The sequence below is a fragment of the Pisolithus orientalis genome (assembly GCF_024613125.1).
Source record: "Pisolithus orientalis strain OTSU chromosome Unknown F5J12scaffold_62, whole genome shotgun sequence".
Taxonomy (NCBI): domain Eukaryota; kingdom Fungi; phylum Basidiomycota; class Agaricomycetes; order Boletales; family Pisolithaceae; genus Pisolithus; species Pisolithus orientalis.
In genome coordinates this window covers 133,366-160,705 of record NW_026260843.1, presented here as the reverse complement: position 1 = coordinate 160,705, position 27,340 = coordinate 133,366, and the positions used below count along the sequence as shown (strand labels likewise).

Genomic DNA, 27,340 nt, shown 5'->3' with positions numbered 1-27,340 from the left:
AACTCCGGCGACACTTGCCGTTTTGCGGTAAGGGAAACAACATCCTGCAGCTGTTCTTCTGCTGTCCCCGCATCATGCAGGTATGCCGTGTCATCGCCTATCTTTCTGTGAACAGCCTCTCATGATCAATGTTGTGAATGTACGGGCTTTTGATCGCGAGAAGAACGCTTCCAATGCGGACAGAGAGGCCGCGTCAACTGCATAATAATTACCGGACGTGTTCAGGATGAGTGGGTCGGGTCTAGCAGCATACTACTTCAAGTTCGTAATTCGAGGCGAGTCTTATGATATGGTGTATATATCGTTGGACGCAGACCACTCGAAGCTTGCGGTCCCGTAGCAGTCCTGCGTCCCAAATTCTATGGTCGCTACTTGCGTACGTGAGGACCCTGCGACGATGGCGGTACCTCGCGTCGTCGCCACTTCCAGGCCCGGGCCCTCTGTCGTAAACCATATCTTCCCAGCGCTCCGCAGATGGTCTGTCTGTTCTACTCTTCGCAGGCTCAAGGACTCGCTGGCGCAGATAGTCTGAAACTTCCATCAAGACGGCTGACTGTCCCATAGTTGCTTGATTGCTGACTTGTCGCTATCGTGGCATTGATGGTATGCCGATGAAGACTTGGGTTGCCAAAACATACTCGAGAAATGATCGTCGAAGCACGGAAGCGAAGCGTATCGCACTTACGTGCGGATTGATTAACCACCGTGCCTTGTTCTGCAAGCAGGCCATCCGGGGAAAGCGCCCCAGAGTTCGATGACATACAATCGGCAGCTACATATATCAATCGCCGCGTGGTAGGTTGCAGTGCTGGTGGGATGGCTGTTATAATTGGGGGTCGAATGGCCGGGTGTACAGCCTGGCTTGCAGAGGACAAGCATGCGTTGGGACCCCGGGAGACGGGATTCAAACTCCGTGAGTGTCGACGGCGGGTCTCGACTGCAACGACGGGTGGACCGGAGGATGTTGGTCGTGTATGGGGTAGTAGCGTAGATGGCAAATGCGAGCATGGATAGTCGTAGGAGCACCAGGAATGAGGACGGGGGCAGTGGACAGCGACGATATGTGGGGGAGTGGTGGCCGGGGTCTGACCGTGGCTGCATTGTTATTGGCTAGCTGGAGAATTTGGCGACTTGACTCTTCGACGACGTCCCAGTCGAAAACACTTGGTTAGCGTTGTGGTCGCCCAGCTTGTAGCCAGGCCCTGCTGTTTTCTCTTTTCTTTCCTTCTGTTTTAGTTTTCTGGTTCATCGCACTCAGGTCAGGTCAACCCAGCGCACCCAGCTTCCCAGTCGCGTCGTGCTCGCTATCTGTCGACATTTCAGCTCTCTTTTGGCTCGCTCTTACTACTCACTGTTTCTTCTTTCTTTGCTTTCTGTTCTCACTTTACCCCCTTCCAAATGGCATCTGCTTCTCGTCCGAAGACTCAGAAGAGAGAACCCACCACCCGGTTCGTCCCCAGATCCTTTCCCTAGCCTTGCCCTGTCTTCTCATCTCTCCCAGCCGCACCCAGGCGTGGTCAGGGGCCAGGGCCTCTCCCACCTTCTCTCCTGCCAATTCCCCTGCTCGCCTCCCAAACGGCCCTCCTCCATCCAACAATCAGGGGGCATTCCCCCCATTGGCCGGTGCCAATGGCTCTCGCCCTCAGGATCCCCCCCAGCCCCAACCCCAACCTCAGCCTCAGGATCGCATCATTCAGTCCCTCACAGGTCTTATTGTACGTCTCACCTCGCTCTGTCTTTGCCTCTCTCAACATCGCGTTGCAGGGTACCACCATTACCTTGACTACCAAGGGCGGACTACGCTACGAAGGTGCCGTGTCATCTACAGGACCCGAAGGGGACAAGCAAGGCGTAACGTTGAAGGACATTAGGGAAATTTCAAAACCTGGAACTCCGCTCAAGGACTCCCTCTTCATCCCTTCTTCCAGCATCGACACATGGCAATCTGGCCCTGCCGATGCCAAAGTGCCGAACGGTGATTGTGAGTGTGCCACTTGTTGACCCAACCAGTGCAACTCGTGTACCTTGTTTTCTTGTTTTATCCTGGTGACCGCTGTGACACTGACGCTGACGCTATTGTTGTGCTTCCAGCCTTCAGGACGGATACCGAGATAGCCGCCAAGGCAAAACTGTCTCGCGAGCGCGAGTTACAAGCCTGGAAGTCTCCAGAGGATGTTTCCAGCAGCGGTGCTGCGGCTGTGCATGAAGGCCTAGGGGACGAGGTTACTTTCGGTCCGGGTGCGGGCGCCAATGTTTCGTGGGATCAGTTTGCCGTGAACGAGCAGAAGTTTGGCGTCACGACTTCATTTAACGAGGAATTCTACACGACCAAGTTGGATCGCAATGCTCCAGATTTCAGGGAGCGAGAGAAGAAGGCGCAGCGCATTGCTAGCGAGATTATGGGCGTAAGCTACCTTATAATTAGGTGTACCGACTGATGGTGCTGATCATTGGACAGGGTGCGACGAGTAATCCCCATATGGCCGAGGAGAGGGGGTTGGCCATCGATGACAGTGGTATAAATGAAGAGGACAAGTGCGGAACATGCTTCTTTTTCTTAATGCTCCCTACACTCATGCGCTATGCACGTCAGGTATGGTGCAGTTGTCCGCGGTGCGAATGCTTATGTTCCGCCGGGAGCACGTAAACCACAGCAGCTACAACAGACTGCAGGGACATCAACTACCACAACTTCTCCACCGAAGCCTGAGATTCCCAAGGTTTCTGTGAATGGCCCCGATGGAAGTGTAGTAGCCACAGCGCAGAAGGAGGTGACTCCACCCACAACCAAGTCGACGTCCCCGGCACCCTCGACCTCATCTGTGACCAAGGTTTGTCTTACAACAATTCGAGCACGATCTTCAGTGACCCATACTCTGGCGCCGATGCACGTTTCACTGACTTTGGGTTCTTCTCTTTTGGCAGCCGCCCGCCGATCCCGTTCCAGCATTCCGTGATTTCGTTACAAACGAAAGGCAACGCTTGACTCAAAAGAAACAAGCACTGGTTAAGAGCGAAATGGACAAGCGCAAGGCAGAGCTCATCAAATTCTCTCAAACGTTCAAGGTCAGCGGCTATCATTTTACGTACTTTCTTGCACTGCTTACCGGCGTTTGCAACGTTCCCAAACAACAGCTCAACAAGCCTATGCCTGATGATCTCGTTTCTATTCTTGCCAAGGATGAAGAAAAGAAACGCCAAATCCGGGAGAAGGCTTCCCAAGACGCTGCTTCAGGGGCAGCACGTGCCATCGGTACTCCTGCAACTCTCAACGCGTCTTCTAGCGCCTCACGAATGCCACAAGTTCCATCCAAGGTTGTTGCAGAGACGGCTCGTAAGCCTGCATCTCCCGCGAACGTTCCTACGAAACCCGTACCACCCGCCGCCGCTGCCGCTGCCACTGCGAAACCTCCTGCGTCGAAGCCTGTTGAAACTGGAAAAACTAATGGCAAAATGACTGGCATGTACATCCAGCCCATACCGCCGTTCAAAGGCAACAAGGCTCGCTCTCCAGCACCACAAGCAAACGGGACGACATCCAGTGCCGCAGCTCCTACTGCTCCTACTTCTCCTACCACCGCCGCCAACCGATTGAATGCGAATGCCTCGTCTTTCAGGCCGAACCCAAAGGCAAATGCTTTCACTCCTGTAAAATTGATGTGTGGATCCCGTGTCCGGTAATTGACTAATGCATGTTGAAGCAGGGTCCTACCTCTCCGAACCCCAGTGCTGCATCCGCTTCGGCCTCTGCATCGCCCAAGCCAAAGGCTGCAGAATCTGTATGAGTAACCTCAATATTTCGTATCGTAACGAGATTGACATGAAATTTAGACTCCTGTAACTCCCAATCCGTTCTTCGGTCCCAAGTTCGTGATCAAAAAGGCGGTAGTTAACGTCAAGGACGAGTTCAATCCTTTCAAGAGTGGCAAAATTGCCGAGGCGAACACCGTAGGTATGTGCAAAACGACCTCGCTGGTGATTTAAATTCCCCCCCTGATTGCCCGCTGTAGCTGCAACCTGGCCATACACTGGCAAGCGTTACATGTACATGTTCCCAACTGTTCAGCACCAGACGCCACAACAACCAACCAACATGGCTCCGCCTGGTCCACCCCCCGTCACACACCCTGTCTACGAAGAGGGAGAACAACGTTTTGTCTACATACCTTACTATCATGCTGGACAAGTGAGCAGCCAGCAACCGCGGGATTTGTTGTGCAACCGTTGATTTTTTTCTCTTGTTAGCCCATGATGCATGGAATGGCACCACCACCTCCCGGTGCTTATGTGTCCTCGCCCTTCATGCAACCAATGCCATATCCACCAGGCATGCCACCAAACGGGCAACGTGAGCGATCTACTTTTTGCCAGGTTCGACCGTTGAACTCAGCCGATGCTCTAGCGATGTATGCTGCGTCCCCAATACAGATGCCTCGTGAGTACCTCGAGTCATTATTTCAAGATTGACATCCTTAAGATGTCTTGTTTGCTAGCACCGCAATATATGCCACCGCCTGGCACGTATCCGCCCCCACCAAATGGTGCAGGTCCTCGTCCTTCGATGCCGCCTACCCCTACGCCCATGCATGCACACCCTTATTACCAAAGTCCACAACGTGCGTCTTATCAATCCCAGTGGTTGTTCTTACCGTTGACCCCCCGTCGCGCAGTACAACATGCAGTTCCCTACCCAATGATGATTCCTCCTGGAGGACCAGGTGGTCCCCCTCATCCCTACGAGGCGGGGCCAGCGCCACCACCGATGGGCGGCGTTGGCCACGCATGATCCTGATTTGACATGCTTGGAGTTGCAGCAAACGATGAGCGTTCTACACACACATTCTTTGTTTCCCCCCCTCTCTCTCTTCTGTTGCTGTTGTTGTGAGCAAAGCAATTTGTGCCGGTATCTGTTGTATGTGACTCGATGAGACCACGTGGGGGAGATGGGCGGGGCGCACACTTCCTTCCTTTTCCATCACACACCAAACCGTTTTTTTCCATTTCATTTCATCATTTTTGTCCTCATTTCTTCTCTGTCATCTGCAACTACCGCTGTCCTGGTTGGTCTCTTTCTTGTGTAGCTACGATCTTTTGCTGGCACCAGTTGTTTTGGATCCAGGATTTGCTGTCGACACCGTCGTTTGTCGGTCGTGTGCCGTGCCTTAGGGGGAGGGTGTGTGTTGATTCGGGTGATTGTAAAGGGAAAAAAAAAATGTCTCAATAGTCGCTCACCACAGAAAGTACATACCTCATAGTTACTGTCATTTTTTGCTCACTGCAGGCTGCAAATGTGGTTTGGTATGTTTCGGATCCGGACTCCGCATGGTTTGGTCTGTAGTACCCCAAAGTGCCACGTTGGAGTGGTATATTTGATTGGTTAGGTGTCCGTGTGGCCCCTTTTACCAATTGTGCTACAAACACGTACTTGAAAATTGACTGAAGCGAACGGTACCCGAATGATTCTAATTCTCACTCAGGAACCATTACAAAGATCGACGCTCCTCACTACTTCAGGCTATGGGCAAGTTTAGCATTGCCCAGCACTTCCGCGAACAATGGAAGTCGCTCCCTATCTATTCAGGTGATGTGGGGTCGAAGGCGATCATGGTAGTCGGGTCGAACGTTGGGATTGGTCTTGAGGCATCCGTTCACTTGACGCGTATGAAGCCCAAGCTTCTGTTCCCTACATGCAGAGACGAGGAAAAATGTGAACGGACGCGTGAAGGTAAGTAGGTGAGATACCATAAATACTAAATGAACGCTACCTTCCTGGAGGCGACGACGACGCACCACTATTTCAGCTGGGCATTGATGCTATTTCGTTCTAGTTCTGATGGAGCGCACCGACGATGACGGTGACGGAATAATTCCATTGCCGCTCGATCTTAGCAGTTTCGACAGCGTGCGTGCGTTTGCAGCTACGTTTGCAGCTCAGCCGTGTTCGGATGATGGGTTGAATGTGCTCGTCGCGAACGCGGGCATGTTTATACGGGAGTATACTACGACGAGTGATAACTGGGAAATTACGTGCGTGTGTCCGACGCTCGATGACGAGTCAAACGACACTGACATATATTGATCGTTTCTAATATGCAAGGCTTCAAGTGAACTATCTATCTACGGCTTTACTGAGCATTCTGATGCTCCCGCACCTCGTCAAAGCCTCCACTCCAGAATCCCCCTCGCGTCTGGTTGTTGTCTCTAGCCTTGGTCATTATTTTGGTGCAGGGAGGTTGAAGAATGCGGGGCAGTGGGAGAGCGTGTTAGAGGGTATAAATGACAGGAATCTCTGCTATAGGTTAGTGGTGTTGTCCGCTCTGTTAGATAGCGTTAATTCATTCGACAACTGCAGCGGGGACCGGTACAATGTGACTAAGCGTGGGTGTTCTTTGACCATACAATGTGCGTTGCTTCCGAGGATTTATGCGGGCTTGTAGTGCTTGAGGTCATGTTTGTGCGAGAACTCGCCGCTCGTCTCCCAACTCCTACACCCGTCGTTGCATGCACCGTCCACCCCGGATTCTGCCTCTCGAACTTGTTCCGGGACATCAGTGGTAAATGGTACACTCGACTGTTGATATCCTTGGCGGGCGTGCTCTTTTCCGCACGTACGGCTGAAGAAGGCAGTCGGACGCTCGTTCATGCGGCGGTTGGTCCCGACGAACTTGCGATGCATGGACGGTACTTGTCGAGCTGCCGAGTTGCGGAGGAAGCCGATTACTTATTTACGCCTGAGGGGCAGGCGTTTTCTGGGAGACTTTGGGTAAGTCTACTTCTAGAGTTTCTTGCCGGTGTTCGTTTGCAGTGAGGCTGACGTCTGTGTCTCTTTATGTGTAAGACTGAGACGATAGACACCCTTTCTAAGGTGGATGGTCGTGTGCCGGATATCGTTAAGCAGTACCTTCGGGTAGATTGAAGGACTGGTGTTTTCTTTTGTAGTGACCAAGTAATAACTCCCTCTGCATGTAAGTTACTGATTGGGGCGGTCATTTTGCGCAGCCCAATCGATGTTAATACCCATACTATTCGCACTCAAACATGCGTAACATTGAAACGGAGTAATATGTCACCACGTCAGTTCGTTGATAAACTCCGCTTGACCCGGTGGGATGGTGTTTCGATATGTTGGAGAAGTTGCTGAGTGACGAGGTGTCGGTTTTTTTCCGTAGCAGCAAGTTGGATGCTGTTGTGTCTCCTCTCGCAGCTTCTCTCGTCCCGTTCTATGCTTTATTCACATCAACGTCTGCTACGGTGAAAAGATCGATATGTCAGAGTGGAGAGCATAACATCTGTGTGTTGCCACAGCGAAGAGAGGCATAACTCTAGAGCCTGAATGCCTGCATTCCGAACTGGGAAACAATGGGTAAATACGAGACAGTACACAATACCTTTTCTAAGACTTGTATCAAGATATGCAACAAACTTGTGCACGAGGTACGTATTAGAAGCGGCAGAGCACGGATCCTGGTAATTCGGTCGACGGCCAGTCCCTCACCCATATGTTCCGGTACTTGCACGTTCGAGTTCAGAACGTATTGTCGACTCCACCATACCAATAATAGGGGGATTTCCATAGACATCCTAGAAAGTCCGAGAAATAAGTTATCAGTTCGCATGTAGAAATGAAACAAATAATACCGAATCGGATGGGCGCAGAGTCAGATTGATATTGAACGTTAGCGGAAGGTGTTTCAACTCCAGCACGCAACATTCGCATAGCGAGTTGTACAATGAGATCAACCATGGGCTGTTTAGCACGAGGCCTTTGGTATTGAACCCGGACAATGTCACTTGTAACGGAGGACGGCCCCTGAGTTTTCGAATGCGAAGCCATTTAACGAGGATATTATTGGGATCGAAGCGGCCGAATTTTTCAAGGGACAGATGCTCGAGGTGCGTCCAGCGGTCCGCAGTGGACAAAGTGCTACCATCCTCTTCCGCCACGACACAGAAAGGAAGGAAATCAAGTGTGTGCATTTCCATATGGCGTACACCAGGGAATGCCGCATAGACGGGTGCAGCATCCTTAATGCCCGCATGAGCAAGAGAGCTCGGAGAATGTTGAAGGCAAAGATGTTGAACGTTTGGGAATTTGCCCCCAAGACCTGCGAATGTCTTCGACCAACTGACATCGGCCGTCGGAGACGACCACATGAAATAACCGAGCCTCGGGGTTACAATGGCCAACAAAAATGACTGGGGATCGTCGAGCGCGACCGTAAGAGTCTCGAGGAGTGGTAAGTGGATACTCTCAGGAAGTAAAGCTCCGCAATTCGACCCGCATATCGTCAGCGCTCTGAGCGACATTATTGATGGTAACCGTGGCGCCATCAACAGAGAATATTTCAAGCGAAGAGATTTGAGGCTAGCAGCAGCTGAGAGGTTATCAACTCTGATGCCTTCCTCAAGGTCCAGGTCTTCGAGCGTATGGGCATGCTGCGGACCAAGGAATGGTGGGTAGTCAGACTGTTGTGTTATGTGGATGGTAACGCGTTTCAGAGAGGAAAACATCACATTCCAAATGCTTCCGATGATCCTCTCCTCGAGTTTTTCGTTGTTATGCTGGATCATGAGGCTACGCCAGCGGTACCCACAAGAAATAACTAGACCAAGTAGTTGAAAGAACCTTAGAGAAAATTCTTCCTCGTGATACCAATAGGATAGTTCGATGTCAAGTGAACATTCGCGACTTCTCTTCACGTGTGTTCTCACAAGAGAGGCGGACCACCCAGGGCTTATCGCAATATTGGTCCAGAGATCAGGGGACGTCAAGATCACATTTCTCCAACGACGTGACACGCTAGCCAACAACCTCTTGGTACGCCGATGGGCAAAGGCTGGAGAACCGGTACAGCCGTTGACCACCAGAGAGATTATCTGATAAAGGGTTGTAACAGGAAGACGGCTGATAGGATGGTTTTTAGCGTGCTTGATGAGTTCGCCGATCCTCTTCTTCTGCACCTGGATGGCAGATCGGACGTTACGGAGGCGTTCAAGTAATTGCCGTTCTTGATCTTCTAACAGTGCCAACTCGGCTCGGGCTTCAGTAAGTTCATCCATAGCTGTATCACTGCGATAGAAATCATCATCAGTGTCGTGCATGAAGAATTCGAAATAATACAAAGACCTTTGCCAGCACGGCGCAAGGTAAGGAAAATGGGTCTCTCGGGCATGGCGACATGAGTGTGTGCGCGACCACGTGACATGCTACAAATGAAGGCCAGCATGTCCAAAAATTTGCGTGCATCCTAACTCGAGATAGCATAAGTCTAGCCTTAGAGAAATATAAAGATCCACTCTGCCTATGATGACCATGTCAAGTGGAGGATCTGCACGTTCTTTGGGCACGTCCCCAGCCCCCAGTCAGTAATTCTTTATTTCTATCGAGTTTCTTGCCGGCGTTTGCGCCAGGGCTGATGTTGGTGATTTACCCGAGACGCATAAGCATATATCCCTTCTGTGTAAATTAGCTCGTTGTCTGCCAGAATTGCCAAGCAGTTTCTTGGGGTGGATTGAAGGACTCTTTTTTTATCGTGCCGCCTCTCGGTCGAGTAAGTTACCGTTTGATACGATGGTTTCGGGCAACCAATCAGCGATAGTCCGTATGTCTTCACAATTAGACATGCATAATAATATTATTACACATGTCTGAATGTGAATCAGATGAGTTCGCTGATAAATTCATCCATTGTAGGAGCCCCCCAGTGGTTTTACAGCGACCTTCAAAAAAGCTGGTGATGACAAGAGTGGGATTTGAACCCACGCCCTCTTACGAGGATGAGAAGACCTGAAGAATCAGGCAAGCTTGCGCTTGAGTCACACGCCATAGACCGCTCGGCCATCTTGCCAGCACAACTAAACCGTGTTTTTGGGGATCATGTACAACAGAAGACCTAGTCGCCGAGACGTTCTCTTTTGTGACCAGAACTGACCAAAACTCAAACCAGCGTTTTTATTTAGTTTTGCAATGTTGCCAAACAACACCATACTAATTTTAGTAATTATCGGGCGAGCAGAGCAGACTAGTATTCGTCAAGCTGCCGAGTTGCGGAGGATGATATATTTACACCTGGAGGGAAGGCATTTTCTGGAGACAGTAGGTTTGTTTAAAAATTACAAAATAGTTTCTTACTTTAGTGTTCATGTGTAAGGCTGAGACAATAGATACCCTTGCTGAGGGGGATGGCTGTGTGCCGGAGATCGTCAATCAGTGCCTGCTGGTGCATTGAAGGATTTTTTCTGTTGTGGATTTCCCAAGTGCTGCCACCAGGCCAAGCAACAACACTTAGTATGTAAGAGGTTGTCTGATCAACTAGGCCTCGCTGACCAGCCGGCCTGAGTGTTCCCCTGCCTGCCACTTTACACTGGGCTTTACACATTCAAGGAAGACTGACTACCGTAGACACGGTTTAATCAGAATCCACCCACCCGACTCAGCCATTCCGAAGGACTGCAACTCCGAAGGAAGGGATCGTAGTATGCGAAGTTCCGCACCTGTCATTGCATCATTGCGATTGATTTAAGGATATATTGAGCGACCAAATTCTCTGGGAGGAATGGCAGATGCACACAGGATCAGCGCCGGGTGCGAGAGTACCACTGGCGACATATCCACTTTCGCTGTAACCGGGTTGGGGAGCTGGACTAGTTAATCCTGGAAGCAGCCCCTACAACGGATGTTTCATTGCATCTTCGACTCGTACATCCTAGAAGTAGGGAGCAGGATAAGGTCATCTAATGATACTGCGTGGCATGCAAAGGAGCGATGTGACGAGGTGAATACTCAACAAGGTAACGAGGTGGTATAAGTACGCCGAGCTTTCTCACCTGTCCTCGAGCGACCAACCGTTGAATCACGAGTCTTTCACAAAAATGCGTTCCAGCCTGGGTGGTGTCACACGTAAGTAGATGTATGGAGAAAACGAGAACGAGGAGGAACTGCGGCGGGCACGCCAGGCGGTCACTTGGCTCCCCAGAGGACGGAATCCACTGCAGCAAGCGGCCCCCAAGACTGAAAGGGAATGATCAATAAATTACCGTTCTTCGTAACGACGCGACCGGTATTAAAGGTGCAATAGAATACCTGAGTCATGCGGTCCTCTTCCCCCGCAGATGGTTCGTGTTGGAATCCAGAACCAGCGGTGTTCTCCCGAAATCTGTTCAAAGTGTGGGTAATCTTTGTTGACCTCGATTATGATCACATCGCGAGTCTAAGCGTAGCACGACATCATTATCGATGGCGATCGTGTGCGATTGCATGAGAGGGGGACGGAAATAGAACGCGAGCCGAATCGATAGTGGGAACTTTTGCTGGGTTTGTGAAATACAGTGAAGAAGGCATCTTTGTTGATGCAAAATACAACCTAGAAGGCAAGGTCTTTCGAAGTTCCATATTAACGTAGTGGCCGTCTCGGGTATAGGATGGACGACTGAGATGTACTTCGGCTCGTCATGGTGTGCACGATTGGGATAAATAAAGAAGTGGAACGTATTTGCATCCTTGCGGGTAAGGAAGAACCTGGCTTCTGGATTTCGTTGCTATTCCAACCGCAGGAAGGCGCTCATTCAAGATCTCAGTTTCAGCAATGGAGATGACTCGATCAACTTTAACCGAGCCACATGCCAATTTTCTCCACGTTCGCGGTTTGCCACTCCTGGTCTGGTCACCAGACTACGCCACACCATAGTTTATCTTCGTGCCAGACTGGGAAACTTCTTGAGACCTACGCTCCCCCTTGACGTACTCGCTACCTAATATCGAACGTATCGTGTAACTGCCTTCGCAACCGCAACCTTAGAAAGTCGAATCTTGCACTAACTATAGATACAAACACTGGGAACTTTGATAGGCCTCGTGTCCGATCGAACTCCTTATGTAAAATGGACTCAAGAACGAATCACAATATTCGAGTGACCTGTTGCGCAAGACAAGTATGGGGAGGCGTGATCTGGTCTGTTATCAGTAACCTAATGTCGGGCGAGATTCTGACAGACATTGCTAGCATTTTACGCCCATCGTGATAAAGGTTTTGTTGCACGGCGCACCTTGATAACCCGCGGTATTAGAATCGTAATGCATGTCTGAACTGTAGGTCGACTTGCGTCATGAACATGTACCTGTGATAGGGTTCACTATAACACATCCTCACAGTTAGCGGGAGCCCCTCTGTTAGCATAGCATAACCGAATTACTGGATATACTCCACCCTTCCGGAACCTTTTGCAACTTGCTGTACGTGTAATTGTTGTATGCTCACCAAGTTTAGGCTTTAATTTGGCGATAAGCGGTGTGGGAGACGTGACTCGATGGCAGCACGACGCAGCGGTCAATATTTAGGTTTAGGACCCGTCTGAGTATTCCACTGCGCAGCACAACCTATAAGAGAGCGGCCATGAACCAAGAAAAACCCTCAAACAGACAATCATGAACCTCAAGCTGCTTAGTATCATTACTCTCAGCTCGACACCCGTCGCAATGGCGGGCCCCCTTGCATATGCTGCATGCCAAACTGGTGAGCCATTGAGACGACACCAACATGAGCCTTGCACATCCTTGCTGCCGCTTGACATGTTTCCTGTCACAGGTTGCAACATGATAGCTGTGGGTTGTTATTCGGTGGCCGGATTCACCTTTGGCACGGTCGCCGCCGCTGTGGCACCCCCAATGATCCTTGCTTGCAACGCGGCCCAGGGCACATGCATGGCTGCATGCGCTGCGACCGCGTTGTGGGCACCGATCCCCTGAACATAACTGCTGGAGTCAACGAGTATGTACGTTATGTCTTGAGGGCATTAACTCACCAATCCCCATCAACCAACAGAACCTCCGAAAACTTGGAGCTATATTTTTACGCCCTCATTGTATTACTGCGTACCTTCCTTTTTCTTTGCTGTTCTTGGAAAGCCAGTGTTATCCCCCTCTGTCACCATATATGCCAATGCTTGTGTTTTTGTGCGCGTACGATAGCAAAAAAATCTAGTCTATATGATCAATCTCGAGTCAGTTTTCAGTCAGACAGGAGCTGAGAATACATCCTTAACCACAGAAAGGTAGTTTGTTAGGCATTTCCTGTGCAAATTGGGCATAAATTACTGAGTTTCGTCAGTCAATCGACGTTGCCTCTGTATGTTCACACACACTATTCGCCTCCTCAAAGAATTGTAGTGTGCGTGGTTATGCATGCAGTAGCCCCAGACTGAGCTGCTTGTTACTACTTTTCTACGCCCCAGGGTGCTTCTTTGGTTTGCAGCTCCCAAGTTCGTATGCTATTATGATCTGTGCTGCCACAGCGAAGACAAACATAGTTCTGAAGCCTGGGTATGGATATTATGCAGCATGTATTGCAAGCTGGGGGGATAGCGCAAGATATGAGACACTGCAAAATACCTTTTCCTATAGGGCATACAGCAACAAATGCGGCAGGCTTGCGCCCAAGGTACGTATCGGAGCTGGCAGAACACGGGTCTTTGTGATTTGGTTGACGACTTGTCCGTCACCATTTGTTTCGGTACTTGCGTGTGCAACTTCAGTGCTTATCGCCCATTCCGGCATACCAATAATAGGAGGATTTCCATAAACGACATGAAGAGGCAGAGAGATGGGTTTTCTGTTCGCATGCAGAAATGAAAACACATACCGAATCAGATGGGCGCACAGTGAATTTGAACAACAGCGGAACGCCCTTCAATTCAAGCATGCAACACTCGTGCAACGTGTTGTACAATGAGATTAACCATGGGCCGTTTAGCACGGCGCCTTCAGGATCGAACTTTGACAACGCCACCTGCAGCGCAGGACAGCCCCGAAGTTTTCAAGCACGAAGCCATTCCACAAGGTTACCACCAGGATCCTGGCAGCCAAAATTTCCGAAGGACACATGTTCGAGATGCGTCTAGTGGTTGGCAGTGGGCAAAGGGCTATCGTCCGGTTCCGCCTCACAAAAAGCGAGGCAATCAGAAGCATTTCTATTTGACGTGCACCGAGAAACGCTGCATAGATGGCTACGGTGTCCTTGGTGCTTGCATAATCCACAAAGTTCTGAGAATATCGAAGGCAGAAATGGCGAACATTTGGGAATTTGCCCTCAAGATCCGCGAATGTCATCGACCAGCACTCTAGAGGGCACCATGTAAAATAGCCAAGCCTTGGTGTCATAGTGGCTTGGAGATCTCCGAGCACGACCGAAAGAGGCTCGAGAAATGATGAGTGGACACTGTCAGAAAATAGAACTGCATTCCACAACGAGTTTGGAAGCGCTGTCAACGTTCTGAGGGACATAAATAACAGCAATAGGCGTTCCCCAAGCTGAGAACATTGTAACCTGAGAAATTTAAGATTAGCAGCAGCTGAGAAGTCATCGAGTCTGATGTCTTCCCCAAGACCCAGGTGTTCGAGCATATGGATGTGCTGTGGATCAAGGAGTGATGGATAGTCCGGCTGCTGTTTCGTGTAGATTGTAACACACATCAGGTCCCGAACTTTTCCGATAGCGCTGTCCTCCGAATTCTTGACTTTAATCCGAATAACGAGGTTACGCCAGTGAAATCCACAAGAAATAACAAGACCAAGGGGTTGGGAGAGAACTTTGGCAAATCGACCTGAGAGTACCAGGAACATATTTCGATGTTGAGTAGACAGACATTCACGACTTTTTACTTGTGCTGTCACAAGAGAGGCAGACTACCCAGGGTGTATCGCAAGAGTGGTCCAAAGACGTGGTTCCGACATCAAAATCACGTTTCTCCGACGACGTGACACGCTAGCCGATCCCTGCTTGGTGTACCGATAGGCAGAGACCAGCCAACGACTACCATTGATTGCCAGCTGAATTGTCTGATAAAGAGCCGTAACAGGAAGACGGCCAATAGGGTGTAGTATAAGGCGCTTGACGAGTTCGCTGATTCTCTGCGTCTGCGTCTGACCAACAGAGCAGACGTTGCGAAGGCGTTCCAGTGGTTACCGTTCTGCTCTTCCAACCGTGCTAATATGGCTCGGGTTTCGGTAAGTTCATCCATGGTCGTGTCAATTTGAAAGCTCCCAAGTTCATATGTTCCATGCGTTGCTGCAGCGAAGACAAGCATAGCTGTAGAGTGTGAATGGATACGTTACGAACCGGGGGACAGGGGGCGAATACGAGACAGTACGGAAAGCCTTTCTCTATGTGGGACATGCACCAAGAAAAGCGGCAGACTTGGGCCCAAGGGACATATCGGAGGTGGCAGAACACGGATCCTACATCTGCGAAACAGCTACGCGACGCGGCTGTTAACAGCTCTTCCGCACTTGAGCGAGCTCTCTCATTGGCCAACAAGTGTCTTAGCGAGTCTTACGACAAGTCACTTCCAAACGGAGGCAGGTATAACCTGCTCACTCCCTCGGGTAGTTTTGTAGATGCTAGTGGTTTTGACAGCTTGTCCCTCACTCATTTGTTCCGGTACACGAGTTGAGTGCTTATGGCCGATTTTAGCATGCCTATAATAGGAGGATTTCCATAGACGTCCTGAAAAACCCACAAGAGGCAGAGAAATGGGTTTTCAATTCGCACGCAAGGATAAAACACACCGAATCGGATGGGTGCACAGTCATATTGAGATCGAACGTCAGTGGAAGGCCCTTTAGCTCCAGCACGCAACACTCATGTAGCGAGTCGTACAGTGGGATCAACCACGGGCTCCTTAACACATCGTCGTCAGCGTTGAACTTAGACAATGTCACTTGCAAGGGAGGTCGGCCCCGAAGTTTTCGAGCATGAAGCCATTCAATGAAGCTATCAATGGAATCCTCGCAGCCCAACTGTACAAGGGACAAATGCTCGAGGTGCGTCCAGCGATCGGCAGTGGACAAAGGGATGTCGTCCCATCCCGCCGCGCAGAAAGCAAGGAAATCAAGTACGTCCATTTCTATGTGGCGCACACCAGGGAACGCCGCATAGATGACTACAGCGTCCTGAATACACGCATAACCAGCAGGGCTCTTAGAATATTGAAGGCAGAGATGCTGAACGTTTGGGAATTTGCCTTCAAGGTCCGCGACTATCATCGACCAGAGGGCGGTGCGCCCTAGAAAGAACCATGTGAAATAATCGAGCCTTGGGGTTACAACGGCCCCCAAAAATGACTGGGGATCTTCGAGCTCGACCGTAAGAGACTCGAGGAATGGAAAGTGGATACTGTCAGGAGGTAGAGCTCCACAATTTGACCCAGAAATCGTGAGCAGTTCTGAGCAAAGTTATTGATGGCAATAGTGGCACAGTCAACGGAGAATATTTCAAGCAAAGGGATTTGAGGCTAGCAGCAGCCGAGAAGCTACCAAGTTTGATGCCTTCCCCAAGATCCAAATGTTCAAGCGCATGGGCATGCTGCAGATCAAGGAATGGTGGACAGTCAACCCTATGTCTTACGTGGATGACAACACGTTTCGGCGAGGGGAACATCACGTCCCAAAGTCTTCTGATGATGCTATCCTCCAAATTCGTGTCGTTAAACTGAATAACGAGGTTACACCAGCGGTATCCACAAGAGATAACAAGCCCAAGGAGTTGAGAGAACCTTGGAAATTCAGCCTGAGAATACCAGGAGGATATTTCGATGTCGAGTGGACATTCATGACTTCTCGTCACGTGTGCTGACACCAGAGAGGCAGACCATCTAGGGTCTATCACAATACTAGTCCACAGACCTGGGGACGTCAAAATCACGTTTCTCCAACGACGCTAGCCAACCCCCCGCTTGGTGCACTGACGGGAAAAGATCGACCAACCACCATCATTGACTGCCAGATAGATTATTTGATAAAGGGCCGTAACAGGAAGACAGCTAATAGGACAGTTTATAGCGCGCTGAACGAGTTGGTCGGTCCTCTTTTTCTGCACCTGGAGAGCAGAGCGGACGCTGCGAAGGCGTTCGGGTAGTTGTCGTTCTCGCTCTTCTAACAGTGCCAATTCAACTCGAGCTTCAGCAAGTTCGTCCATAATCGCGTCACTGTTATAGAAATTTCTGTCAGTGTCGTCCATGAAGCATTCAAAATAACACGAAGACCCTTTCCAGCACAACCCAAAGTAAAGAAAATGGGTTTTGTCGGAGGTGGCGATGTGGAGTGAACCCACACACATGATGGTGAGTGTGCAACCACGTGACATGCTACGCGTCGTGTCACGTGTCGGGAAAATAGCCACAGCGAAGGCGAGTTGGTCGAACGAACTGACGGAGGACGATGTCCAATCTGCGTGCATCTCAGCTCGAACAAGAACGGGCAGAATACCGTGCTAGCATAACTGAAGCCTTAGACGAAGACGAAGACCCACTCACTGCGTACGACGACTATATCAAGTGGACGACCCGCACGTTCTCTGAACATGACCCCAACTCCGGCCTCGTACAATTATTGGAGGAAACTGTGCGGAAATTCAAAGACGACGCACGGTATAATGGGGATCTCAGGTATCTCAAGATCTGGTGCTCGTACGCAAAGGTGGTGGAAAAACCGAGCGTTGTGTATGCGTATGTTGTGAAGAGGGAGATCGGTTGCGTTTACGCGTTGCTATGGGAAGAGTATGCCATCGCACTTGAAAAGGAGGGAAGGTGCGTGGTGCAGTGTGGTGTAGATGTGGCATGGATGTTGACCGTGAAGCGACAGACGTGCAGAAGCGGATAAAGCATTCCGCGCCGGGATATCTCGTAGTGCGCGTCCCCTCGAACGACTCAAGAGGCGATATCGCGACTTCCAGTCGCGACCTCCGTTATCAAAATCTCAGTTACTGCCCTTCAAACCGAGCGGGGTAGCTGAGGTCGATACCCTGCGCCGTAATCCACTCAAGAATTTCGATCCCCAAACAAGCTCGACTGCCAAGAAGTCTCAACCTGCCCAAAATTCCTCCGCGTCCACAGCTCAGGGTGCCTCTGCAGCCTCTCCGTCGAACTCAGCTCATGCACGATATGCACCCATGCTCGCACCACCTGCCCCTGGCAAACGACCAGAGAAACTACGCTTCAATCTCTCACTATTATTTACGCCTTCCGGCGTTGAATACTCTGCAGCCGAGGTACGTGCCCGTTCCATGGGTCTCCTCGGCAAGAAATGGGGTCCGCCCCCTGCATCTGAACTTCGCGATTCATCATCCGGCGCCGTAAGGGTAAACTTCAACGATGACGGATCTAGGTCTACACAGAATATGGGTGCGACTGCCTCAGGGGGTGGGCGCAAGAGCGTTAGCATGCTCGCTGCAGGTGAACCCACGGTGACAATCAATACCAAGGAAGCACTTGCAGACGTGTTTGGGATGTATAATTCACCTGATAAAACTGTCAAACGTTCTATGCCCGGTAGCAAATATGCACCTGTTCGGAAAATCGAGCCACTGGGTGGACGGAGAATCGAAGCACCTGGGACACGCAGAGCCGAGCCTGCCCCTCCCCCTAGCGAGAACGAAAATGCGAAACCTCAAGGTAAAACCGACTCCCTTTGATGATAGGTCAGCGTAGTGATCATCCGAAAAAATAGCCTTCAAGCCATACGTCGATGAAAATGTTCCTCGGAAAGAAAACTCGGTTGCGCCACCGAAAGTACGTATTTGATGCATATATACCTCCGATTTATTCGACATTGATATGTACTTCTTTTATGACCATGGTATTTCTTTGGATCGCATGTCCATAGTTCAAACCTTTCATCGAGGAACCTAAACAACCGTCCGTTATACCTAATTCAACTCAAGGTCGTCGAGCCCTCTCGGTTAAAGATTCGAGGGAACCAACAACAGAGGATGTGGCTCCTGTGTTTGTGCCTGACTCGAAACCATCCCCCCCGGATCCTCCTAAGCCCACTTTTCTCAAGCCCCATCGAGGGGAGCCCGAGAAGAAACCCGTCTTCTCCAAACCGTTTACTCCTGTCTCCCGGAAAGATCCTCTCGTGCGACCGCCGGGTACGAAGCCCACAACAGAATGTATACCCGAGAACCAGCCGGCTTCAGATTTACAAACACCTGCACATCAGGCGTTCGCACCCTTTGTGGACTCAAAGACACCGTTCAAAGTTTTTTCCCGTCCACCTGGTCATCAGGGAGAGAATGGGGGGTCAGGCGGTCTCGGAAGAGGGGGCGTGTTCACGCCAAAACCTCCTGGGTCAAATTCAGGTACCACCCCTGCATCAGGCCCATTCAAACCCTTCATCGACAACGAAAATGCAGTGCAGCCGAGCGTACTTCGAGCCTCGGCTTCAGTCAGGAAAGCCAACGCTTTGCAACCTCGTGTAATTCCGGCCACGATCGACGAGACATTCACTGATGAGTCTAGTCTTGGGGACGGTGCAATGGATGGGTATGGCGAACGTGAACCAGAAGTGGATGGACACGCTTTCAGTAGTAGCAGCAGCCACACCAACTTCTCCGAGGGTGAGGACGGGTATGCGTTCGAGGGTGGAGAAGTAGAGGTTGAAGCAGGTCTTGCCTCGTCCAGTGATAGTCAAGTTGACGATGAAGAGGGCGCAGAACAACCGTATGTACCTGATCATGAACAGCAGGACAGCTACAAAGACGACGGTGGTTTCGACACGGAGGAAGTGGAGTATAGTGAACCTCTCGGTGGACGGTTTGGGAGGATTAACGTTATGACGCCTATCACCGAACGGACGTTTGAATTTAGCACGAGAGGTCTCCCGACACCGACGACCACGACCTTCCTACGCGACAAGGATTGGAGAGAAAGACAAGGGAGAGAGAGTGGCAAGTATGCCGTTGAGGTGGCAGAGAAACTCGCAAGAGAGGTGCAAGAAGATGACGGAACGGAGGGTGATTATGAGGAATACGAGGATTGCATACAAGGCTCAGGCGACCATCACGAACAAGTCGCCAGTCACAATAATTTGGCTGCAATCGAAGATCGGACCGGCACACTCAGTCTTTCCGACTCGCTCGCTGTTGTCTCCGCATTCAGGCCGCCTAATCCTTGCAACCCCTCTGACCCTGCAATCGTGTCAACGTTGCTCTCGCTATTGCCTGCTGACGGTGACTTCTACGACTTAAGGGCACAAGATGGAGGTATGCTGGATGGTCTCCAACGCTTCGCAGCAAAGAAAGCTCGGGGGAGCAAAGGAGCCAGTACAGAGGATGGTGTAGTGGTCACGCTGGAAGGAAGATTGCTCAGAGTTACGGAAAAATTGGGAGAGGGCGGATTCGGTGCCGTCTTCTCTGCGGTAGATATTTCGAAATCAGCGGTGGAGGATGATGATAGGGATCTTGACCTCGATGAGGACGAAGAGGATGAAGCAATAATGCTCGCTCTCAAAGTGGTCAGGCCGCGTAATCTCTGGGAATTTCACGTACTTCGGCGGGTCCATCGAACACTTCCACAGCAACTTACCCGCTCGATTATCTCGCCTCTAGCGCTGTATGCGTTCCGCGACGAATCCCATCTCCTTCTCGAACTCTGTCAGCATGGGACCCTGTTGGATATCGTCAACCGTGCAGGTCCCGCAGGTGTATCGCAGCAAGGCGGGTGTCTGGATGAGCTACTCGTGTTCTTTTACACGATCGAGCTCCTTCGCTTCGTGGAAGGAATGCATGGTGCTGGGTTCATCCACGGTGACCTCAAGGTTGATAACTGCTTGCTGCGAATTGAAGAGCTTCCTGGTGGGGCGTCGTCCTTGTCCAGCATTTACCAGCCCTCTGGTGAAGGTGGCTGGAAGTACAGGGGAATAAAAGTCATCGATTTTGGCCGCACGATCGACACGTCACTCTTCCCCGCGGGGCACAATCAACAGTTCATTGCGGATTGGCCAACGGACGAACGCGACTGCTTCGAGATACGTCAGAACCGACCATGGACGTATCAAACAGATTACTTCGGGCTAACTGGAATCTTTTATTGCATGTTGTTCGGCAAGTATATCGAGGCATCGTCTGTGACGTTGGTCCCCGGATCGACGAAGGCCGACCCCATATACAAGATCGCAACGCCGTTCAAACGATACTGGCAAACTGACACCCTCACTCGTTTGTTCGACCTACTACTGAACCCGTGTAGGGTGCGTCCAGACGGCGACCTCCCGATCTGCGAGGAGCTCGCGGTTGTAAGGAAGGAGATGGAGACGTGGTTGCAGAGTAATTGCAACCGTAGTAGCAACACGCTCAAGGGATTGTTGAAGAAGATCGAGTTGTCGGCGTACACGAAATAGTTTGACCTGGGTTTCTTATTGTCACATCCCTTGTACCTGCACCTTTCCGTCCCTATGTTGTACATTACATATCTGCCAGTTATGTGCTGAGGGAATGCAGACTTCACTGGCAGAATAGTATGATGCGACGGGCGATAAGCAAACCCTCTAATTCTGCGACTCCCGAGGGTTTTGTTGGTCAGTTGCCTAGCGATATCCAAGAGGACGAATTATGAGCAAAGGAGTCATCTTGCTAGATCTCTTGTTAAGTTTTTATAGGCGGTTTGAAAGCCACATTAGCTTGCAATTCCAAGTGTGATAGTTGTCTCTTTCGTTTACAATCATTTTCTGGGTGTCGTGGGCCACTGCAGCAACTAGTACTTTCAGTATAGGACCTACTACTTGGAGGGTCGGAACTAGTAGTTCCGGTCGGGTCGGGCCGAATGAAAATTTGCGTTGAATTTGAGAGTTCAAACTTGTTGTGCAACTAGGAGTCCTGCTCCGATGTTTTCTCCACGACGCTGCACGGTGACGCATCCGAGGAATGAGCACATAGTGGAGTTGCTTGTTTGAACCCACGCCTCCACTGCTAGCCCGCCAGGGCCCTAGGCCGTCATCGAAGTTCAAGAACACCTCTCCCCGGATCACGAATGGAGAGTTATGGTAGAGCGTGAGTACAGCATTGGTGCTTTTTTTTTTGGAAGTGGCCGCGTCAGTGGCAGGCCCCGGCCCATCCCCATCAAGGGACCTACAACCGTCTCGCTTCATAGTGGTAATGAGATCGGTGGGCAAGCTGGATTACGGAGTTCATCGTGTGCCGGGACGCTCAGTTGTGGTGCTCCGGCTCGATTTCCGAATCAACTTCTCACGACCGCGCGCGAGGCACGCCCTACAAAGCCCCAATGACAACGCAGCGTCGCACATATTCTTAGAGAAGTTTGTTGCGGGAACCAATCACATAACTGGCAAGAAACGTGACTCTGGAGTTGAACGCATCTATATCAGTGATGGGAGAGTCATAAAGCACGTATCCACATCTTGCTTCTTTCAGTCACTGGTGGTCGACAAAGTCCAGAAAAGAAAAAGATCCAGGCTGGGGCTAGAACACTTTTACTCCATGGCGTGGCTCTCACGTTGACCCGCGGTCTGGAGTTCGGAAAGGACTATTTTACTAAAAGCTGACAGGAATTCTCTCCTGCTCGAGCACAGTGTGTTTTACTGTATAACCCATGAACCTAGGTTTTCAGTTTGGCTTACCGAAATTGGGTTTTGTGCCTTACCATTTCGAAGGCGGTCTAGACTTCTCTGCAGCGTCTCGTGGACAAAAACAAGTACTTTTCCCTATTCGACTCCGAAATGGGGATTTAAGCTTTCTACTTTCGTCATGCCATGCTGTATGCACCTATGCGTCTGGACTCCACAGCAGAAGGCTTTTTGGGTTGTCCGCTCGAATAATTCCGCTACCAACACGCTCCACAATCTCAGGAAAGTCCCGCGGAATCGAACTCGGAAGGGCACCTAGGCGACGGTGTTGCATCGTCAAGCACAGCACGTTCCAGGAGAAATGTAACTTACGCTGATGTCAGCATCCAATCGCAGACGCGCAGCGGAGTGGTTTATTAGCTGAGTATGCTGGATGCGTCTCGTGCCCATCGCTGCAGTACCAAGTCATGATGTTCAAGGTAAATCGTGAACCTTTAACCCCAGAGCTTACACAAGAGCTGCGCGAGCAGAGCAAGACGGCTTTAAGCGTTGTAAGTCCCACTGTCGCATGCAGGATATAACCGGTTGTCTCATAAGAACTAGCTCGTTGCATTCCTCACGTCAGCCACTTACAACTATCCCTCATCGCCGCATGCTAATCGGATGAGCTGACCGTTACACTTCCAGTTTTTCATCATCCAATGTATTGCGAGCCGTTGCCCTTGGTCTCCTCTTGTACACGGTCAGCTTGTATACCCTCACTTGCGTGGGGTACTTTCAGGTAAATTGTGCCCTTCCCTCGCTTTCCGGCTTGCGCCATCACGAGTTTGTAAATTTTAACTGGGTTTGCGTACAGGGTATTCCTATCTTTAAATGTGCCTGCCTTCATACCGTCCCTTTCATTGGCATCATTATTATGGCCACCGTGGAGCTAGTGCTTGCAGTGCGGTCACCAGGTGTCATAGTAATGATGCTCGTACTTTGCATCCTCCCTCCTTTCGCAGGCGGCGTTCAACGTATATGGTGGATACAGAACAAACCTGCCACTGCACATTCGGAGGGTTGTGGGTGTACGAGTTGTAAAGCGAACCCCGAAGTATGACCATCAATATAGCTCGCGCTACACTTTAACACCCAGCCAACACAACATACCATCCAATCTTCCCTATACCCCCGTGTGCTTAAAATATGTAGAGCGTTGCGCCTGTACTCAAAAGCAAGTGTATCATATCATTCCTACTACACTACATTTCCCATTCGTCCCAAACGTCTAGATTTGCGAAAGCCCCTGAAGCCGGTGTCACGGGTGTAATTTCCTCTGTATCGATAAGCTCTACGATCTGCTCACTCAAACCATCTTCGTCATCTTTCCCTCCACGCCACGCAACCAGAGGGGAAACCGAGCGCACGCTTGGGGCGTATAGCAGTCGAATGTCCGCACCCTCGATGACCTGGTCAAGTCTCCCTGATTGCACGTTGCGAACTTCAATGAACTCGGAGCAGAACAGCAAGACGTGAGGTGCGCGGTGCAAGAACGAATCCGCTTTGATCTCCCAACGCACAAAACTGGAATTTCGGGACGGTTGCCCGTGCTTCGTAATGTAACAACCCATAGCTAGGTAAAACATGATTTCACCACAGAGCAACTTACGACGTGGGCCAAACACTCACTGTCATAGATTACCATCAACTCTGATGCGTCACAAGGCACGAGTCCAAGCGGGCGGGCGGCTTCGCAACGAGCCTTCAAGTCATCCGTGGCTGAATTCGAAGGGGCACCCGAAAAGTCCGGAACTATGGAGATGATCGTTCTTCCGGCGCTATACATGAAACGGGATAAATGCGGTAGGAGATCGGTCACATTTATGATGTTGCTCACTTCTGTGGATCAGCAATCACAATTCCGCGGTCCGTAGCAACGGCGATCGTCTTGGTCAAAGTCGTGATCGAGTAAGCGTCTTGCGGAATGTAGAAGCCCTGCAATGCAATAAATGGAGTCAATTTCATTTTTCTTGGATTCAACAAAAGCATCACCTCGCCATAGGGACGGAAAGACAGCGTAGGGAGTTGTAGAGTCCACTGAGATCTTATCCCTAGATCATTGGGACGGTGAACCTCAACGGAATAGACATTGGTATGTAGGAACCCTTTGACAGCAAAGACCACTGCAGTGATTCAGTCTTAACCAAGTCGGTATCAAAAGTCGAAAGCAGTACCAATAGTGCGGTCTTTTACTTTTCCGGCCTCACAGCAGACAACGGCTCCCTCTTGCCCTGCAATGGTTTCAAGGGATGCATCTAGAGCACTGGCAGGTGACTGGTATTGAACCACCCGGGCAAGCACTTCGAGAGAGTACGAAAGTAGATAACCGCCATGATGGATCAAAACCTTGTTGAAGTCTTGCAAAACGATGATGCGCTTCGCGTCTTCGTAAGAGAGAATTTTACGGAACGCTGAAAATTTGAGATAAGACTCGAGGAAGTGCCACGTCGAATCCGGCGATGCACACTTTCACCTCGACGGCCAATGAATATGCCGGATGCACAACAAATTGCCATGAATTTCTTCCCCCCACTGGCGACTGCAGGTTCGTTCAATTCAATTCCGAATGTGCGAGTGTGATATAAACGGTATGGCACATACTAAAGGGGACCGCATGAACGACTCTTCCAGAAGGAGGTTTCCTGGAACGTCCACTTCGAGGGCCAGGTACGCGGAAAGTGCCGTCATCTACGACCTGGGATACGAAAAACTGAAACGTAACAATCAGCCCCAGAAGCACATGCTGCCAATTATGCAATATAGTTACTTGGTTTCCCTCTCGCCTTGCATCTTCTACTGCCTTCGTGTTGACCAGGGCCTCATGCCACTTTGTCCGCGCTGCTTCTGTTGATGCATACAGTGTGTACCTACGGGTAGCTTTTTCAAACGCGTGATACACCGTGAATGGATACATTGGTCTATATGAAACTCGTAGGAAGCTCCCTTCCTCGGGTCTCTCCTTCCTGTTCTCCGGGGGACCGTCAAAACTGCCAAGCCGGAGGTACGCCAAAGGGATAGGCTTGCAGAGGTTGAGTGCGAAAATAATCCCTCTACTAGGCAGGACGAATACTCACCCTTGAAACGACCAGACGTCTGATAGCGTCACCAGACAATCTCTCTTCTTTTGTTATCAGGACTGCTTCATAGTCAGCATCAAACGACAAACATAAGCCAAATGGGCTCACGGAAGTTATCCAGTAATGCGACGTGGAGGTCGTACCACGGGTTCCAGTCCATGTCCGACTTTGATCGTCGTGCCAGAGTGCCGGCATGAACCAGGCAACGCGCATCATTGTGCAAAGCCAACTCCTGAAGCGACTTGAGTACGCTGCAGCACACCAACCAGACGACTTTACTATGATTTCCCCCTTGTTAAACGCGAGGCTGTCACACAAGTTCCAGAATTTGACCATGCTCTCTGCTGCTGCAATGCCAGGCTGCGTGCTCTTCAAGAAGTCATTGAGGACGCCTAGAACGACAGGCAGATCTTTGGCGTCCGGGTGATCGGATTCAGTCTGCTTCTGTAGGTGTTCGAGAATTAGATTGAGCCGAGGAAGGCGAGTGACTGGTCGCGATAAGAATGTGACTAAATCGCGTTTCTTGGTACGAGGATCCCTAGAGCAGCACTGCATGAAGTTTTGGTAAGCCTTGTTGTGATTAAGTTCTGTGCGGTGCCGTTGTTCTGCCAGCGGGTAGTGCTCGATATAAGACTCGTAGTCGAGCCTAAACTGGAAGAAGGCTGAGAAGTCTTAAGAAGTGGGGCTGGACGTAGTGTCTGCTGACCTACATTTAAGGATAATGTCGTACACACTCTGTACCAATGGATGCTGCTCTCGTTGTCGAGCGAACAGAGCTTCCACGAGTCGGTTATGGTGGTTTATGATTTGTTCTAAGTTCCAAAAAACCGTGGAGAGAAAGGTTTGAAGGCGTTCACTAGGCGATATAACGGGCGGTGAAGCAGATCTCAAGGGTTCGACGAAAACCTGCGTAAAATCAACTTAGCTCTCATATCCATTCAGACACAGAGGACTACTGCCTTACATCCCGAATGACGTGCAGGTCGTACACGTAGTCCCGCTCTGACTTGAAAACCTCAAACAAAACGCATTGGCGCTCCACCTCGCGTTTTCCAAGGGCATCACGCGCCTCGGGCGGGACGAGAGAGTGCCACGCTTCATCTTTTTCATCTAAAGAGCCATTTTGAAAACGCTTTAAACCCTCTTCGGATTGGAGACTGCCAAGAACACGATCAAAAATGAACCCCACAACATGCGAAAATGAATCACATACGTCATGTTTGATAATTCTCGTGTAAGTTTGTTGACTTTGGAGTCAGGCTACATACGACACGCGTCGAAACAGGTACGGATTATCGTGAAACAAAGATTAAGATCTCACCGAGTCCTCCGTGCTCCGAGCGGGACTAAGTTCGAAAGACGGAACTGCTGTCGCAGGAGTATACGAGCGAGCCACATAATCGTCCTCCGGCGACCTTCCAGTGAGAACGGTTTCCGACTTGCTTAATCGATGTCTGTTAGGTTGGACACTCAACCTCTGAGAGGTAGATCGGTGTATTTCAGGCTGGGAGGATGAGCCGGTTGACGATGTAAACGTGCTGCGTGCGCGGCTGAGCGGTCTATCCGGGACTTCGAGAGTTGCTGAGGGGCGTCTTGCAGTCGGTGTCGCGTCCCATGCGCTGAGTATGTTATCGGAAGACAGCGAGCCCGCTTCGAAGGGGTAGGGTGAGTAGACTTCGGGGGGATGGTACGCCGGTGACCGCGACCGTTGCGGGATCGTGACAGAAGGATGTCCACGATGGTTCTGCATTGTTGGATGGTTCCGGTGCAGGTCTTACAGACTGGCGGCGAGGAATACAGCTGGAACTAATGATTAGGACGACGTGCCTCGACTGGCTTACAACCCTTTCCAAGTCTTAGCGTCACAGCT

The 27,340-nt window shown here is 50.5% G+C and overlaps 9 protein-coding genes and 1 non-coding gene across 10 annotated transcripts; 5 read left to right on the top strand and 5 right to left on the bottom strand.

Moving 5' to 3' along the window:
• Positions 1-1,398: 1,398 nt before the first annotated feature.
• F5J12DRAFT_897915 (uncharacterized protein) lies at positions 1,399-4,786 on the top strand (the record flags this gene model as incomplete). Its single annotated transcript, XM_051748067.1, has 13 exons — positions 1,399-1,448; positions 1,502-1,715; positions 1,765-1,981; positions 2,092-2,405; positions 2,459-2,535; positions 2,594-2,831; positions 2,926-3,648; positions 3,705-3,779; positions 3,832-3,952; positions 4,011-4,186; positions 4,246-4,435; positions 4,494-4,616; positions 4,671-4,786. The coding sequence occupies 13 exons, from the start codon at positions 1,399-1,401 to the stop codon at positions 4,784-4,786; spliced, it is 2,634 nt and encodes an 877-aa protein (XP_051595083.1).
• A 632-nt stretch (positions 4,787-5,418) lies between these two features.
• On the top strand, positions 5,419-7,059 carry F5J12DRAFT_915824 (short-chain dehydrogenase). Its single transcript, XM_051749168.1, has 6 exons — positions 5,419-5,725; positions 5,829-6,027; positions 6,098-6,298; positions 6,353-6,378; positions 6,438-6,763; positions 6,839-7,059. The coding sequence occupies exons 1-6, from the start codon at positions 5,518-5,520 to the stop codon at positions 6,914-6,916; spliced, it is 1,038 nt and encodes a 345-aa protein (XP_051595082.1). The 5' UTR covers positions 5,419-5,517; the 3' UTR covers positions 6,917-7,059.
• Positions 7,060-7,192: 133 nt separating this feature from the next.
• Positions 7,193-9,070, bottom strand: F5J12DRAFT_864190 (uncharacterized protein). The gene is made up of 2 exons (XM_051747000.1): positions 7,639-9,070; positions 7,193-7,581 (listed from the first exon to the last, which is right to left on the bottom strand). Exons 1-2 carry the CDS (start codon positions 9,058-9,060, stop codon positions 7,492-7,494), a joined length of 1,512 nt encoding a protein of 503 aa, XP_051595081.1. The 5' UTR covers positions 9,061-9,070; the 3' UTR covers positions 7,193-7,491.
• A 668-nt stretch (positions 9,071-9,738) lies between these two features.
• On the bottom strand, positions 9,739-9,848 carry F5J12DRAFT_t197. Its single transcript has one exon. It is a non-coding gene; the product is annotated as a tRNA-Leu (tRNA).
• A 2,425-nt stretch (positions 9,849-12,273) lies between these two features.
• F5J12DRAFT_864180 (uncharacterized protein) lies at positions 12,274-13,097 on the top strand. Its single transcript, XM_051746999.1, has 2 exons — positions 12,274-12,767; positions 12,822-13,097. Exon 1 carries the CDS (start codon positions 12,425-12,427, stop codon positions 12,743-12,745), a length of 321 nt encoding a protein of 106 aa, XP_051595080.1. The 5' UTR covers positions 12,274-12,424; the 3' UTR covers positions 12,746-12,767; positions 12,822-13,097.
• A 618-nt stretch (positions 13,098-13,715) lies between these two features.
• Positions 13,716-14,579, bottom strand: F5J12DRAFT_864176 (uncharacterized protein). The gene has a single exon (XM_051746998.1). The coding sequence runs from the start codon at positions 14,465-14,467 to the stop codon at positions 13,745-13,747; it is 723 nt and encodes a 240-aa protein (XP_051595079.1). The 5' UTR covers positions 14,468-14,579; the 3' UTR covers positions 13,716-13,744.
• A 2,162-nt stretch (positions 14,580-16,741) lies between these two features.
• Positions 16,742-17,112, bottom strand: F5J12DRAFT_915823 (uncharacterized protein; the record flags this gene model as incomplete). The annotated part of the gene is made up of 2 exons (XM_051749167.1): positions 16,742-16,980; positions 17,038-17,112. Coding segments are annotated over 2 exons (313 nt in total), but the record flags the coding sequence as incomplete, so codon positions are not given.
• An 80-nt stretch (positions 17,113-17,192) lies between these two features.
• On the top strand, positions 17,193-21,660 carry F5J12DRAFT_864171 (Mad3/BUB1 homology region 1-domain-containing protein). Its single transcript, XM_051746997.1, has 5 exons — positions 17,193-17,580; positions 17,636-18,444; positions 18,500-18,561; positions 18,656-21,220; positions 21,276-21,660. The coding sequence occupies exons 1-4, from the start codon at positions 17,213-17,215 to the stop codon at positions 21,167-21,169; spliced, it is 3,753 nt and encodes a 1,250-aa protein (XP_051595077.1). The 5' UTR covers positions 17,193-17,212; the 3' UTR covers positions 21,170-21,220; positions 21,276-21,660.
• Positions 21,661-22,369: 709 nt separating this feature from the next.
• Positions 22,370-23,575, top strand: F5J12DRAFT_864169 (uncharacterized protein). Its single transcript, XM_051746996.1, has 4 exons — positions 22,370-22,902; positions 22,955-22,977; positions 23,039-23,132; positions 23,208-23,575. Exons 1-4 carry the CDS (start codon positions 22,819-22,821, stop codon positions 23,451-23,453), a joined length of 447 nt encoding a protein of 148 aa, XP_051595076.1. The 5' UTR covers positions 22,370-22,818; the 3' UTR covers positions 23,454-23,575.
• On the bottom strand, positions 23,576-27,332 carry F5J12DRAFT_864158 (uncharacterized protein). Its single transcript, XM_051746995.1, is given in 16 exon segments — positions 23,576-23,966; positions 24,023-24,169; positions 24,216-24,218; positions 24,232-24,328; positions 24,386-24,516; positions 24,568-24,804; positions 24,861-24,932; positions 24,995-25,103; positions 25,161-25,412; positions 25,468-25,529; positions 25,579-25,702; positions 25,750-26,132; positions 26,181-26,376; positions 26,435-26,627; positions 26,684-26,730; positions 26,792-27,332. 16 exon segments carry the CDS (start codon positions 27,218-27,220, stop codon positions 23,596-23,598), a joined length of 2,853 nt encoding a protein of 950 aa, XP_051595075.1. The 5' UTR covers positions 27,221-27,332; the 3' UTR covers positions 23,576-23,595.
• Positions 27,333-27,340: the final 8 nt, after the last annotated feature.